The following is a 16,718-nucleotide window of genomic DNA, read 5'->3' as shown; positions in this document are numbered from 1 at the left end:
GTTGTGCCAAATAGCACACACACATACATTATAGTTCCAGAACATTTGCCAGTTCCTTTAAAATTCAGGAGCCCTTCTCTCATAAAAAAAATGGAGTAAAAGCAAAGCTTGAAGTGTGTTAAACTGCCCAACTACTTTGTCTTCTTTCACTGTTCTGTTTCTGTTTGAACGGAAGCAAAGTTAGCACAGCACGCCCAAAACCCTGTCGTGCCCTTTCCCTTTCTAGAGGAGGCAATACGGCTTTGGCTGGTTGCGGGGCGTGGCGTGGCGTGTGGGCTCTCCTACGCAGTCGGCCTCATACCTATTCGAGACTTCAGAAAATGCTTCCTGTGCTGGCAACACTGGTAAAAAAAAACAGGGATGACAGCGCCTAATAGGGTCAACACATCACTTTCACTTGGTACTGTACTAAGAATTCTCGATTGTGGCGTTGGATCGCGTTTGCTTCGTCTAAGGTGAAAGGAGCTCGCCGCGGATCGCCTCATTCTCATCGGCACAAAGGATTTCACTGGCAAAACAGCGAAAATAGTTGCGCTGTGCGCGCAAACATCGAGCCTCTGTGGCGGACCACATCAGATTGACTTCAAGTTGGAGAACCTGCATAGCGAGCCCGATATTGAAGAAGGCAACTGCCATGTGTAGCGGGCTTCTCCGAAAGGTGCTAGCGCTTTTGCGCTGCGTTGCTACACCACTACAGGCAAGGCCTTAACAGTTTTCGAGATAACTACACTGCAACTCATGCTACCGATTGCATGTATCCCATTGAGTTCCGTTGTCCCACAAAAAGCTGAATACGCGCGCAGTTCACTTGATTGCAGAACAGAGCTATTGCCTAGGCCGGTGTATCTTGAGATAAGGCAGATCGCACTTCCGATTGTTTTTAGAGTGCTCCTTTCTTTTAGTTTGCTGATCCAAGTCATTAGGTTTCTAATAAATAAGGTCCCGTGCTTCTGAACATTCGCTTGTTTCTCATTGGTCGAAGTTGATATGCAAAGCAGATATATGCAAATACACTATGCAGACTACGAATGCACAGACATATTTATCCATACAAACATACACGCACAGTACGCATGTGTGACCTTCACGCGCGTGTGTGTACACACGTTATATACACGCATGCAAAATCGAAAGGGCTCGGAGGGAAAGATTACAGCAACCTAATTTAAGAATGTGTAGCACTACAACAAGCATACGCGAAAAATACAGTCACACGCATAACGCATTAATTTTCCTAAAGCACCTGGTTATATAAACTATACTATACTCCGTGCTTAGAGATGCCTGAATATTGATAAAAATGTACACAGGATATGTAATGATGTAATAACAGAGGACAATAAGTTGTCGCGAGCAAACTGATTGGAACATACTACCGTATTGTGCATCAACTTCTTTTCAATGCCCGAGTTTCTGATTTCTGCCGTTCTCCATCACGCGTCGTCTGCATCCTTAGGCAAGTGGCAGAAGGATACGTTGATTTCTGTCTTTCCACCGTGACACCACACATTGCAGCACACTGCAATGATCTTTGCATATCGCTTTCTTCTCTTTCGGGCTCGCGCGCGGCGTGGTGAAAATAAAGGAACTATGCGGAACTATGTGGTAACTTATCTCATTGCACTGCGCTAAGAGTTGACCCTCTTAGCGCAGTTTTCAGGCGTGGCCACTAGGTGACAAGCGCTTTCTTAGAGTCACGACATTCGCCGGAACGTGAGGTCATATGTTCATATGAAGGCAACAATTATTGTGGCAACGTGATATGACAAGCGTCCTCGATAAAAGATCGGTTTGTCATATGAGATACAGCTGGTCACCAACAAGCCGACGACAATCGAGAGAGCATCACTTTTTCGAAAACGGTGCGAAAATATGCATGCGATCGGCGCATTTTTGAGGGCCAGGTTTAACGCCTTGTTTTTTTATGATTAGTTCTCAATGCTTCCGCTAGAAATTTATATTCCTCCGCGAGTCCAGCATAACTTCTCTCGACTACGACAGCACGGAGAGCGAGATCCACAATATCGTGCAACAAGCGATGACGTCTATTTTCTTGCTGATCCTGCTGACTTGCAAGGCGCATGACTTGTAGTCGACATGAGCTCCCTCAACGAACGCAATCACTTGCACGATGAGGGAAAGCTCAAACACCCGACGATGAAAAAAAAAAACTATGGACCATCTTCTTCAAGGGAACCCTGGTGGAATGCGAAGCAGCAGCGGTGCGCATGGCGATGACCCGGTTGAAACGGGCGTCAACGCAGGTGCTCGAAAAACGGTTTGAAACGAAACTCAGTGTAGCGTTTACTCGAGGAAAAGTTTGATTGAAATGCAAAGACACGGAAGGAGAGACTCATTAGGACGCTTGCGCTTGGCTTCCTTGGCTCGGGCCTCGTCGGTGTTACCAGCGCGCCGTCGGTATTTTCGAACGCGATCGGTGTTCTCGACTCGCACCTTGCCGGTGTCGCTGGTCTTCCACTACCGACGCTTGCGTTCGGCTCCCCTGGCTCGCGCCTCGTCGGTGTTGGCATCGCCATTCGCGAACGCGATCGGCTTCGCTAACCCTCGCAATAGCGGGAAGCATTCTGCGACGACGTCCAGCCCGTCAGCGCGATCGTGCGGCAAGCAGCGGTGAGCTGTCCGTCCACCGCGAGATCCTCGAGAGGCACGCGCACCCGCCGGCTCGACTCACGGCTTCTTCTAGCAGACAAATGGTAGTGGTGGTAGTAGTGGTTAGATGAGGAAGAAGGCACCCAATATCTGCATCCCGGTAGGGAGTACAGTGCCGTGCCTAACATATGGAGAGAGGTGGAGTGGGTGAGATGATGCCCACCTGAGGAGTGGGCTCGAGCGTTGCGAGTGGAGGAGAAGGTGAAGCGAGTGAGAGCCGACACGCGGCGAGCCGGCGGCAGGCGAGGGAGAGCGATGTCACCGCCCACTACTAGGAGCGCATTAACTACTTGGTACGGCTCCAACACCTGCGGCAAGGAAAGTGGTGCAGACGGAGGGACAGCGTTACACGGGCTACTCATAAAGCTGCTTCGCATCTAAAACGCCAAATCCTTGCAAGGCATGGGCGGGGCGGAATACGCAACTATACGCCAGTAGTCAACATTGTTACTAACGTTGGCCGGTAGTAGAGTGCCTCCCTCGCTACCCGCTCGGTAGGCGAGGAGGTGGGCATTCAGGTTTCCCCTTGCCCATCAACCGGCGCTGTAAAACAGAAAATGAAGACAATGGAAAAGACTGCCACTTCCTAGAGCAACTGGCGACGAAAAGTCTTGCGATTCCAGGGAGAGGACTGAGTGCTGTCAACACTAATGCTGTCTTCACGATCACCCAGCCTACAAGTAGCGCTTGCGGCGCAGCAGGAATCTCCATGATGCAGCTCATGCAGTTAAAATGCAGCGCTTGCACTCGCTGTGCTGCTCATCAGTAGCGTAACCAGATGTTTTCGGGAATTAAGGGTGGAGCTCAACCATACTCTGTACGACCGTGCGTGCGTTTGTATGTGTACGTGTATATGTACACATTCAAAATTTGAACACTTGTGAAGCCCCCCCCCCCCCCTACCCGCTCCCCCACCCCTGCCCCCTCTCTCGCAGCGGATGTGCTGCGCTAGCTGCATGAATGGTCTCTACTGCACGGTCTGACCTGAACGTGGTCGCCCTAACCAGCTGCATATACAAAGTCCGGCACATCATATTTTCGTACTATTACTACTACTGAATGTGCAAATGAATAACAGGAAATAACTAATAACGATGTCTGTAACTTTCACAACTTCTCAAAACGACCACAACTGATTACCAAGCAAAATGCACGTACCTCGAAACTCAGGACTTGAGTCTCACCTGAAACAAAAAAAAAAAAGAATTATCACCACAGCGATTGCACACAGAACCTTTTTTTCTGTGCGGAAATTGGGACATGGATTCTTGTGATATATTACCAAAGGAAATTGATGCAGACCGAGAAAGAGATGAAATAAAAACCGTACACAGTACGTTCACTCATTATAGTGAAAGTATATATATATATATATATATATATATATATATATATATATATATATATTATATAAAGGTAAACAAGTGTATACTTAAGGGCTCGTTTTTTTCGTGTTTAGACACAATAATAATGAGATCTAACAGATAATAATGCCAAGGAAAGTATAGAGGAAGTAATTAAACCAATAACTTCCCTATACTTCCCTTGCCATTAGGCATTATTGCCTGTATATATATATATATATATATATATATATATATATATATATATATATAGATTTGAAGCGCTGAGGCTAAGCGGTAGTAATTATTTCATTTAAACGAGACCAGCGGGGGCATTACATAAACAGCACAGCTAATTATTATTATTATTATTATTATTATTTGTAGAGCTTTCAAATGGGATACCCAAAGCTTCGCGCTAGCCACCCCCGATGCATTGAGCAGGTGCGCATGCGTCGTACGTCAGCCTATAAGGTAGGCGCGCTAGTTTTCGAAGATATAGCCAGAGTACAAAATTCTGCAACTTGAATTATTATCATCACAACCACCGTGCTTCGCGACGCTCCGGATAACGAATGTCCTCACTTAACGGCGCGCTCTCCTTTGTGCGGTCATGATATCACGCGCCTGTCTGGTGACGATGGCTTTTAGACGACACGACTCAAATGACACCCAAGCAAAAATAAATAAAAGAGTTAGAGGGACGCGGGAATGCGTGCCAAAGTGAAAAGAAAGATGACGTACGGTCCTGAAGCGTGGCCCTCTTGTTGATAACGTTGAAGTTGCCGTTGTCTGCGCGACCCGACACAGTAACCAGCATGTCCACAGGCAGCCGGCTCTGGCTCAGCGAAGCACTCACGTGGTATTTAAGGTTCGGTCGCAGTGTCTGGGGCGCCACAATCGTGTACACGCCGCCGCTGCAAATGAACACCACACCTGGTTGTTCACTAGACACAAGGAGATCAAATCACGGCATGTGCGATCAAAAACTACTGTAACGGAAGACACGTCTGCCCCCGGAGTGTCACTGAATTATCGTTAAATATATACGACTTCCACAACAGCGGAATCCATATAGAGGCCGAACACAAGAAAACTGGCCAATTTGACATTTTCTAATAAGAATGCATAATTTGTAACAGCTATCTCTCACCGGCCCTCAAGGGTGACCCGCTAAGCCCGACAAATAAAAGAAGTCGGAAACTGCAGCTCCTTATATATATGGGTATTTTGTTTCTTTGCTGAATTGACACCTAAAATTAATATGACAGGTCGCCACTGTCTGTTTTGGCCAGCTATTTCTGAGTTTTTTTTTTTTTGCCTGCATGGGGGAACTCCCAACTTTTTTGTGTGTTGGAAATAAAGTTCAAGTAGGCAAATCATGTCGTCCCTGCGCTCGCACCACCAAGGTCAAGAAATCTATGCATTAAGTCAACCTATTACTAACAAAGCTGAACTTTAGTAGGTACATATTCATGTTAAAAGACTGGGCGGTTGTCGTGTCACGACTCCTCTCGTATGACCGTGCTTGCATGTCTAGTCTTTTTTCTTTTAATCTGAAGACAACTGAAAAAAAAATGGCACACGTGTACGCATGCTCCTCAAGCACAAAATAAACATGTGGGCGTACAAAAAACAACGAACAGAAAATAAGTGTCTGCAGTCGCAGATTATTATAATTTATAATGTTGCACTCGACAGGTATGCGACAGGTACGAGTTCTAGTCATGTGCAAAGAAATATAATTAAATTCGTGGATGACAATATTTTTATCCCGAATCTGTGTGTGAATGTCACAGCCCCAATTTGGCGATGCACTGCACTTCTCATTGTCATCTACCTGTATCATCAATCAGACATAGGTACGGCAAAGATCCTTCATGCAGGTGGCGTCCATAAGATGGCAGGCCAGGAAGCTCCCCAGTATTCGTGCATTGACACACCTAGCGGGCTCCGATTACAGAGTCTCTCTGCCATCTGCACCAAGGCTACGAAGCAGAGTACTCCCAAGCAAAGGTCGGCGAACTAACTCTTGAGTCGACTCACTCGAATTCAGATCGAGCTATGAGTCTGAGCAGTCCTAGCGAGCCCGCTTGAAGAAAATTTTCGCGAGTCCGAGGGAGTTGGGCTCAGGAAATTTTTCGTAAGTTCGAGTCCGAGTGAGTTCAAAATGTAATATGTATTGCTTCAGTGAGTTTGAGTGAGGTCCACTTTGTTTTGCTGACCTAAGCTCTTAAGTAATTAAGTCCCTCACACTGTACAATAGCTACAGCCTTGCAGACATTTCTTGTTGACTACGTTGTCTTGTGAATGCAAAAGCGCTTTTCCGAAAGTCTACTTTCGTTAACTTTGATCGATGTAATTGCTTACTCATTTTTCAATTTTTATTTTTACTTCAGTGCTGGCCCTATTACACCACGGACTTAAGGTAAGTAATTCTTTCGATTGTTGCAGCGCAGTACCCAAAATTTTCCAATCTCAGCCCTCGACTCTTCCAAGATATAATGTAGCCCACATTTACTAATGCCGATTTAAATTGCCCAAGCCAGAGCAGGCCCCGCCGTGGTGGTCTAGTGGCTAAGGTACTCGGATGCTGACCCGCAGGTCGCAGGTTCAAATCCCGGCTGCGGCGGCTGCATTTCCGATGGAGGCGGAAATGTTGTAGGCCCGTGTGCTCAGATTTGGGTGCACGTTAAAGAACCCCAGGTGGTCGAAATTTCCGGAGCCCTCCACTACGGCGTCTCTCGTAATCACATGGTGGTTTTGGGACGTTAAACCCCCCAAATCAATCAAGCCCGAGCAGACTCCATCACAATCTACGGTGTGAGAGAGACTATTTCAAGTCTTTTTTTTTTTCCTCTTGTTACTGTAAAAGGACAGCTTACTTTGCTGGCAAGCTTGTAGTCCTCTTTCGTGATGCTTTAAATCTGCTCATGTTGACGATTTTGACGCTTATTGTGCTGCGGAGTAACGCTATGCATTATTCTCAAATGTTTATCGATCGTAACAGTTGATGTACCAGCAATGCCTGCTACACGTGCTAAAGGACTTTACTCCGCACGAGGCAACTGACACGCGAAGCATGGAAAAAATTCACAGGTTCCAAGAAATAAAGCAAACCTGAATACACTCGGACATGGCAGTAATGCCATTAAAGCAATTAGGCTCTTTTTTTTGCTATAATGAGTAGCCTCATGAATTACTTCGCGCCAGTGATTCCCAGAAACTTCCCAAATACTTTTCACGAAAATATAGCCATATAACAGATCGGGTACATCGCATGACATATAAAGTTTAAAAATAAAAAAAAATGACAAATACAAGTTAATTTGAAAGCCAAACCTCAAGCGTGGGAACAAGGCAGCAGCTGCTGCGATGCAAGAAAGACACATATATATGCCGCAAATAAAGTGTTGCGTTAGCTCATAACTGATAAATTTGTTAAATATCGATGTAATCCCATTACTTTTCAAAAGCGATAGTAATGTAGTGTGATCACTTCTTCGCAGTAACCAAAACTCGGCCGCTTAAGTCTGAGAGCAGATGCAGTTCAACTGAATTGATTCTGCACTCTCCTCCTTATACCCCACACCTCAAGTTTTCTTCCCTCGGGCTATTTTAAATAAGTCCTCCCCCGTGCTCCCATCAGAGGTGATACACTGAAACGGACTGCAAACGACGTCAACCACGGCACTCACCTTTGGCACACGGCAAACGGTACAAACGCCAATAGGATGAAGACTACCACCCCCATGTCCGTCCTGGAAGAAATAAAGTAAGCGGTGTTACTGGGAGCTGCACGAGAAATATGTCAAACGTGCAGAAAAGCGTGGCACGATTGCACACCAGGTTCCGACGATGACAGGCCCGTACGGGCGAGTTGATAGGTTTCCATAATAAACATATAATAACGCTGCAGACACGGCACAAAACGGGATGGGGTGACACACTCGGCGCCGAGTGGGTCACTTTGTCCTGCTTTGTTACGCGTCTAGAGCGCTGTTTTGTATTTATTATAGGTGGCCAGAGCGGGTGAGACTTTCGCAAAGAACGCGAAATAGCGCATGCGATAAATTCTTAATATTTCATATGTCAGGCCTGATATTTTGGAAATGAAATGATAAGAAAAGCCTGTAGTTACGCACCGCACCGATCTGGCAGAGAAAACAAAAGAATGGCACAATATAGCCGGAACTGAGTGGGCCACTGTGTCGAAGATACGCAAGAGTTCATTTGCGCATTTCATTTGTGAGAACCATCATAGTGGTTGTCTCGGCATTACATTTGATCACTTGGCGTCGCTTGAGACACGCGCTGAGATCAAGCGCGCGCACCATCATTTTCTGTTCTTTTTCTTTCAAGAGGAAGCCTTGAAATACTCATAAAACGCGAAACTCCATCCCGCGGCGTCGGCTTAAACACGAGCAGTGCAAGAAAAAAAAGCGAAGGTCATGCAATGACGTCACAATGACGTCAAAAAGCTAAAATTTGTGACGTCATCACATGACATCGTCGTTAGGTCAAATGTGGGCCGATCATGGAGGCTGTGCGAAACCACGTGAGCTGCAGAAAACTTTCGGGAGGGGCGGAATAGGATCACTTCACCGACTGAGATAAAAAGAAGGCGGCTTGCGTCTTCCAGTCAGGCGAATGACTGAAGGAACCTGAGGTTTATTTTCGCTGTCTACACACTAAAACGTAGTCGCTGCAGCCGTAAATCAAACTCAAGATCTTTAACTAAGCAAAGTGCAGCCTTAGTAAAAATGAGAGAACGCTTGCTCGTTTTACTGATCAGGAAGCGTTCGTCGAGATGGTGGAGAATGTCGCGGAAGAAGCAGATAAACGTGCATAAGATGCGTCGCTACGAAAACTCTGGTGCAATGAGTACACAAAGGAGACAGACACGCGTAAGTAGGCACATGGTAGACGAAGCGCTATCAGCGACAAGAACAGAGACGTGCGTGCGCAAAATGCAAATGGTTATTAACCCAGCGAGCATAGAGTACGAACGGGACAACCAGAGGCCAGCCAGTGACTTCAGTGGCACAACTCTGGCAAGCCACGATACGGTCGAACAATAGCAGCCTGAGAAAAGGAAATCCCAACGTTTCCCGCCGCGTCTGCAGTCATCTGTGGACTGCTGTGCTGAGCCCTAGGGGTTCGCTCTCCGCAGCAGCACTCGATGCACGCGACCGCACAGCGCCAGCCCGGAGAAGTGAGGAAGAGAAGCCTTCCTTCCCACGGGCCTCTGGCATACGCCCCGCACGGGAAAGAAACGGCATCTGCTGTTGAGGAAGGTGGACTGATAAGCTAATGCATGGGGTGCGAGGCTCGCTAGCGCACTCGTTCGATCGCGTGGAAAATACGAAGCTGCTGTGCCTATTTTACACAGCCTTTCAATTGTTTCTCTCTCGACACACCAAATGTCGCTGCAGTCGAAACACTTTCAAGCCTCTTCGCGAAATTTTTCGAAGCTACCTAACGCCTCTTCAGCAATAGTACAAATATGGGGCGCTGAAGAATGACCCCTATTACTAAGCTAATACTGCCTGCAGAAATCCACGCAGTACGCTATGGAGCTCAAATGCCCTTGCGTTTTGTCGCATCCACGCCTCGTCTTGCCACCTGAGTGGGCCACCGCAGCGAGGGCGCCAGTGGGAGTGCCCATCGCGTGCCGAGCAGGCGAGTGCGTGCCACAATTGGGTTGCGGAAACAAAAATTTCAAGAGCAGCGCCGAACAGGAACAAGCTGACACGAGTGCGCGCTTCCCTCTCCGCAGCTACCGGCGGCCGCGTCCTGCGTTCGTGAAAAGCATCCGGATGTAGACAGCCCCAACACAAACACAGGGCGACCGAGAATTCCCCGCGCTGCTACTGGGCCAAACCACTCTTCGGGCGCGCGTGGGCCTCGTTTGCGCAAGTGTTCATATACGCGGGTTTAAAGAAACGAGCCAACCAGCAACAGGGCACACGCGTAGCAAGGTCCCGTCCGGGAACCGGATATGACGCAAATAGGACGATGTCGTAGCAGCGACTCCTGGCATTCCTAGCGAACAAACGCCCTGCGCCACGTCTGTTGCCGCCGCTCGTTGACAACTTCCAACAAGCGCGTGGGACGATCGGCCGAAAACTGAAGGCCATGCAAAAGGCGTCACAAGGACAGGGACAGAACTGCGGAACTGCGTTTGCACGGCAGTGACTTTTCTCACGCTCTTCGTGCTTGAGCAGGAACTCCGCCGTAGTGTGTACGTGACGAACAGTCAGCTTCGTCTCGTTCACTACCGTACGTTTCACCCGAACTTTGTATGCTCGATACCGTTTCCCGAAAGGAAGTGCCAATCCGCGTCCTTCAACCAAGCTTCCTCTTCATCCGTAAGCGTCATACAACACTGGTTTTTGGTCTTTCCCATCACTTCAGACAAACAGTCATTAGTCATTTGAAGCTTAATGGAACCGTGTTAAACACTTCGCACATCAGAAACACTACCTACAACAAAAACCCTGCCGATGAAGCGTTGTTTCACTGAAACTTGGGAGAGATTTACTAGGTCGTTTGCTTAGCAGCACTTATTCTCATGCACGGGGCCCCCCTTTGTTTTGTTAAAGAAACAGGCCTAATCTTCAACATTTTCTTTTTCTTACGACAAGAAATCTTGTTTAATAGTGACAAAATATGTTTACGGTATCTGTGCTTTGGATGTTGCTTCTAACCGTTGGCATAGCCCCGCCGCGGTGGTCTAGTGGCTAAGGTACTCGGCTGCTGAACCGCAGGTCGCGGGATCAATTCCCGGCTGCGGCGGCTGCATTTCCGATGAGGCGGAAATGTTGTAGGCCCGTGTGCTCATATTTGGGTGCACGTTAAAGAACCCCAGGTGGTCGAAATTTCCGGAGCCCGCCACTACGGCGTCTCATAATCATATGGTGGTTCTGGGACGTTAAACTCCACAAATCAATCAATCAGCCATTGGCATAACGGAAGAGGGTGGAGGGGGGGGGGGGCTGATGCAGTATGTGTATATAAAACTTCAAGCATACTAACGCACGAACATATTGAAACGAATGTATCACTTTCTTCAGATACCTGCCCATTATTAATTGTATCTCAATGAAAACCCTGATTCGCTCACGTGATCACTGCTTGCTGACCAATAGGTTTTTTTTTCTTTTGTTTTTTTTTCTATGTACCCGTTCTTTAGACGTTGGCTTAAGTGCAAACTTTTTTTCATCTTTTTAGACACGGTTACTGTATATCGTCACCTTCCCACTTCTAGTTTTCCTCCTTAAGTAAAAGAAAATACGGTTCCCCTCAGAAAACTGGGGGGCCGTGTTTTGAACCTTAATACTTCTTTCTGATATGGTTCCGACCCTATGCGCGAATTTTCTGCAATTAACACGAGTCTACCTCACACATTCAAGTTCTATAATACGACCACTTTTCAACAACAAAAAAATTTTTGAGGCTTCTTTTTTTTGCACCTTCGTTGGGAAAAGCCATGCGAACAATTTTCGTCATTCATGATAAGGAAGGCCATCTTAATTTACAAAGTATTGCTTCATGAATGTTATCACTTCTAAGTACAATTTGCATTTATTTGGAATCGCTAAAATGTTGGCAGCTGTTTTGAAAGCCTCACTGCCAAATGTATGTACGCCTCAGAAATTCCGTACCCGTGGAATTTTCATCACAAATTTTAGTTTTTCCCTGAATAATTTTCTGAAACCATTTGATCCGTTGTAGATACCTTGTAGTGTGAAAGTGCTGTTTAGAATCAATAATTTTTTTTTAGAATGGCGGAATCGGCACACAGACGAACTGGAGAGGGCAAAGAACTGGAGCGAGCGGATTCATCAAGAGCATGAAGACTTATGTAGCAGTTTACAGTTGTATAGCATACGCATCAGCACGCAGTGATAAGAGCCATTACTCGGTCCTGCACGAGTGTTGGGTTGAGGTCGTAGACTTTACAATATCCTTCAGGCTATGTGACCTCTCGCTGCGCGGCGTTTTCGTCTTGCTTCGTCGCAAGTACACTAAGGCACGCAGAGCACAATCGTAAAGCAGGCCCTGTGACGCGCGGTGAATAAAGGCGGATTTTTCCCGCAGGGAAACCCGCCGTTCTCGCTTTCGGCCAACTCATTCAATAAGGTCGACATGAGGAACAGAGTGGCAATCGCGGTCAACCGCGAACGTCCACCTATCGGCGACCATCGCGGACAGCTGCGCTAGCGCGAAAGATGGCTAAGGCGAGAGATGGTGAAATACATACTTCTACACGGCCGAGATGCTAATCATACCAATTGGAGGAGTCAGAGACTGATTGCTCAGCGCACTCAACATTCAGCCTGCGCTGTTCAGGGAAAGATCTCCACTTCTCTATACATAGAAGCACATGAGATCGCGCAGGTGATGCGAACAGGCACGTGTAAGTGACACAATGCAGGTCAAACGAAATACTATATGCACAAAGAAATAATGGCAGCCTTGATCGTTCGTTATAACTTGTAACTACCTAAATATTCCTGCTTCAGGAAAGCATCGGACGCCCACTGCAGTTTTCTGGGTCTCATTCTCATATTTATGAGGTTTTCTTTTTTTGTGTGTTAGTTTACCCTTCAACGTCAATACATACTACCCCAAATTGTATAGCTGTGCTTACTCCATGAAGTGCAGGAAGAACATATGATTCGAAACGTATATTAATCGCTGCAAGTCTGGCATCCTGGTGTGCTGAAGAGCTGCTTGAAGCCTTAGGCATGTCCACAAAAAGGTGGTTCAGGTCTGCCTTCCCCAATGGCGTGGAACAAAATGGGTAGCTGTAAGTTGTGTCAGTGTAGCCCCATTGCGCGCGGATTGAAGGCGTCACAACTGCACTCCCGCGAACCCTTCGGAGCAATACCTCCCGCTTGCCCACTCGGGAGGATGACCACGCGGAGGTACGAGAGCTCGCGTGGTGCACCAAAGCGTTTCTTTGTGAATGTCCGCAGTATCAGAAAGTGACAGCAGGAGCAGATCACGGGGTATACGTGATGGTTACAGGATGGCAAGCGTCGTCTGCCGCGGCATGGGTCAAAAGACTGAAGATCGACGAATCCACCACACTAACTGAGCACGAATAAGCTGCAGCACAACGGTGAAATTACACTGCCACACCCACAGAAATGACAACGCGACGGAGTTCGCGAACCACTTGCGTCGAGTCCGTGTAAAGGATCGCACAGGATAGGTGTGGCATCTTGACGAGCGCTTGAAGTGCGGCAAGACCATCACAGAGCGCAACTAACTCTGCTAGTACTAATTTACGTAATGGGGATTTTTAACGCATAAAAAAATAAGAGCGAGTCTGGTTGACATGTGGGTGAGAATGGCACACTAAGGAAGTGTGCAGTAGAGACGATGTCAACCCGGCATCCTCATATGATCTTAGCTCAAGTTTCCGCGTTCGTAGGATGATGGTGATGATGAAAACGCTAGGTCTAGAGAAGACGCACGTATTGTCATGTTTGACATGAACGCAATAGCGTCAAAGAGCTCGTTTCACAGAAATTCTCACGTCCGCGTCGTTGGTTGTGAGCTAAAAATCAGCGTTGTCCATGAGCGGAATTCGAGATAGATGCGAATCGAGAAATAATTTGTGAAAATTTTCGGGTTGAGCAGGGATTGAACCCGGGACTTCATGGCAAGCCTGAGTGTGTTTTATCCTTAAGTCACCCCCATGCTCTGAATTTCTGTAAAAAAAAAAAGAAAACACTATATGAGTGTTATGTATAGTGCAAGGAGTGTCATTAGCATGTGTAATATTGCGTGGCAGAAACGTATAATCACACCAGGCGTCAAAACATGTGCGTAGTGCAGGGAGTGAGGGGATTAAATGTCCACCGGTGACAGGACGGGAGAAGAAGAAATTGAAATCAAGAAGGAGAAATGAACATAGGCCGGGCAAGTAGCACGTAGGCAGGATAACCGCTGGTCATTAAGGGTAACTGACTGGATTCCCAGAGAAGGCAAATGCACGAAGGGGAGACAGAAAGTTAGGTGGACTGATGAAATTAAAAAAGTGCGCAGGTATAACGGGGCAACGGAAACCACAAGATCGGGTTGATTGACAGATCATGGGAGCGGCCTTTGCCTTGCAGTGGACGTAGTAAGGCTGACAATGATGGTAACAAACTACTGACGACATAATCATCATCAACAGCAAAAACAATGATGTAGTAATATAATAATATGTGGGGTTTAACGGCCCAAAACCACCATATGACTACGAGGGACTCCGTAGTGGAGGAATCCGGAAATTTCGACCGCCCGGGGTTCTTTAACGTGCACCAAAACATGAGCACACGGGCCTACAGCATTTTCGCCTCCATCGGAAAAGCAGCCGCCGAAGCCGGGATTCTGTCCCGTGACCTGCGGGTCAGTAGACGAGTGCCTTAGCCATTAGACCACCGAGGCGGGTCAAAACAATAAAGTGAGCAGCTGCGTATATACTTTCGTGTTGTCTTACGGACACGTATACAGAGCTTCAAAAAAAAAAAACGCTAGGCCTGTGCGTGACGTTCAGCACAGCCACAGGAGCAGCCTGTCAGAGCCTTTTCTAAACACTCTTTGGGTAACTGTTAAAAGAACACAACTGAGTACCCACTACGTCATAAATAATCATAATTTTTGTGTATAGTAAGCCAGCATTCACCACGCTATTCTTCGTCATTCTTTTGAGAAGCGTGGTATCCACAGCACACTTGTTTGGAATTTTGTGCAATTTTCGTCATGTTCTGGCTGAATAAATTATGCCTGAAGTGGGTATGCGCCATAGTTACTAGATGATCAAAAACAAGTTTTGTAATAAGTTGGAGCATTGCACGACCCACTCGTTACGCAATTCACATTGTGTGACGCCTGGCTGTTCCTTTGATGTTCTTAAACACATTGTTACTCATATTAATGGGATTTCTTTCCTAACATCAAGCCTGCCTATAAGGCAAGTTTGGAAACTATAGTTCCAAGCACTGGCTTGGCTCAGTGGTAGAATACTGGGCTGAAACGCAGCGGACCCGGGCTCGAATTTCATTGTCATGTGTGTATTTTAGTTAATGCGTTTTTTTTTGGTACTGGTTCCGGACACCGGCGGCAGACCACTACGGCACCGCGCGTGATCTGTGTTCTGATCTGATAACAGCTTTCGCTGTAAAAAGGCCTTCACAAAAAAAGAATAATTATAGTGTAACGGGCACTTCTCAAATGCACTTGCAGAAGGCGTTATAAGGCATTTTTAAACGGCGAATGTCACTCGCACAGACGTTATCACGTTCTAGTTTTGACGCGAAGCTCAAGCGTCCTCCAACTTTTTCTGAATTCTCGTCGCACTTGTGTGCGTGCGAGAATAAACAATCGCGCACTATCAACCACACCCAGCCCTCAGCGTGAGAGCGTTATCGCGGTGCCAAGAGAAACAGATATACACGCACAGATGTATACAAAAGACAACATCCAGAAGCAGCGACGCACTTTGAAGCGCACTCGAGCAAAGAGCACGGCTGCGCGGAGCCTTTATAAGAGAGCAACGCGAAGGAAGACAACTTCGAAAGACCAGAAACACGGCGGGCTTAGCCATGTCATCAAGAATGTTGTTTTCCTTCTACACTGCAGTACATTCTTAAATTCTACCCAGAGAAAAGGCACGCGAGATGACAGCACCGCCTTTTACAACACGACAGCATGCCATCAGCATACTTGCGACTGAATTGGTATGGAAACTCAAACGAAAAAACCTAGAATAGAGAATACGCAGTTGTGTATGGTGTAAGCTCCCTTTCAGCACGAAAAGCTGTACACATGGCGCACTTTAGTTATACTGGACGCACAACTACTGACGCAAAACGAGTAGGCTAGGTTTCCCTCGCGCGAACGCAACCACCTAAACGCGCGCACACAATGTGTCTTCTCGGTGTTCCAAAGCGCTAAGAGTGAGAGGGCACATATGCAGATTAGTACAAGTCCTTTTCTCCGCCTGCTGCTGCACGATGCTGTACGCCAATTTTCATATTGGCGTCGCGAGCGGTCGTTACAGGAGCGCAGCACGAATGGCAATACTGTTAATAAAATCTCGACTAACACAGCCTCATTTTTTTGTCATGTTATCTTCATAGCACTATATCCATCGATGCTACGTCAACTCCAGGACGGAGGCCTCATATTGCGATATGCAGTTAACACATACATGTGTTGCTCCCGGTCCCCGCGTGCCATGCCAGAACCGCGATATCTTGAACAACGCAGTTAGGGATAATGAATGAATTTGGACTACCTGGGGTCATGGGCGTCGGCAGGGGGGGGGGGGGGGTGCAAATGAACCCTTTCACCCCCTTCGCCCCACTTAAAGTTACACTAATGGCAAATATAAAGGCGACATTGATTGCAGAAATAGCGGTCCAGAAACCTCGAAGCGCTACTTTTGTGCCGAGGAAGCGCCTATTTTAAAATAAAATAAATTCACGTTTTAGTGGTCCGCATCGCGTTAGCACACTTCAAATTACCCGCCTCAAAGTGTGAACTGTCACGTCACTGTTGCCGTGTGCAACGTTGCCTAGCTTCAGTGCCGTGTGCAACGTTGCCTAGCTTCAGTGCGCGGCCACCGACACTAGTAGCAGCAGAACTAGAGTAGTGGAAGCCACAGCAGCAACAACGGCCATTGAACGATTTCTCGCCATA

General features: G+C 47.1%; 1 protein-coding gene across 3 annotated transcripts in view; it reads right to left on the bottom strand.

Annotated features, from left to right (window-relative positions):
- LOC119177242 (CD109 antigen) overlaps nt 1-16,718 on the bottom strand; it is a 134,114-nt gene that overhangs the window by 67,692 nt on the left and 49,704 nt on the right. For all 3 annotated transcript variants that reach the window (XM_037428675.2, XM_037428673.2, XM_037428674.2), the window contains 3 exons: nt 7,712-7,774; nt 4,758-4,930; nt 3,829-3,854 (listed from right to left, as the gene is read on the bottom strand). In XM_037428675.2, coding sequence (XP_037284572.2) covers nt 3,829-3,854; nt 4,758-4,930; nt 7,712-7,774 — 262 coding nt within the window. The remainder of the gene's footprint in view (nt 1-3,828; nt 3,855-4,757; nt 4,931-7,711; nt 7,775-16,718) is intronic.

The sequence above is a fragment of the Rhipicephalus microplus genome, chromosome X (genome assembly GCF_043290135.1).
Source record: "Rhipicephalus microplus isolate Deutch F79 chromosome X, USDA_Rmic, whole genome shotgun sequence".
Taxonomy (NCBI): domain Eukaryota; kingdom Metazoa; phylum Arthropoda; class Arachnida; order Ixodida; family Ixodidae; genus Rhipicephalus; species Rhipicephalus microplus.
This window is presented reverse-complemented; position numbering and strand designations above follow the sequence as displayed.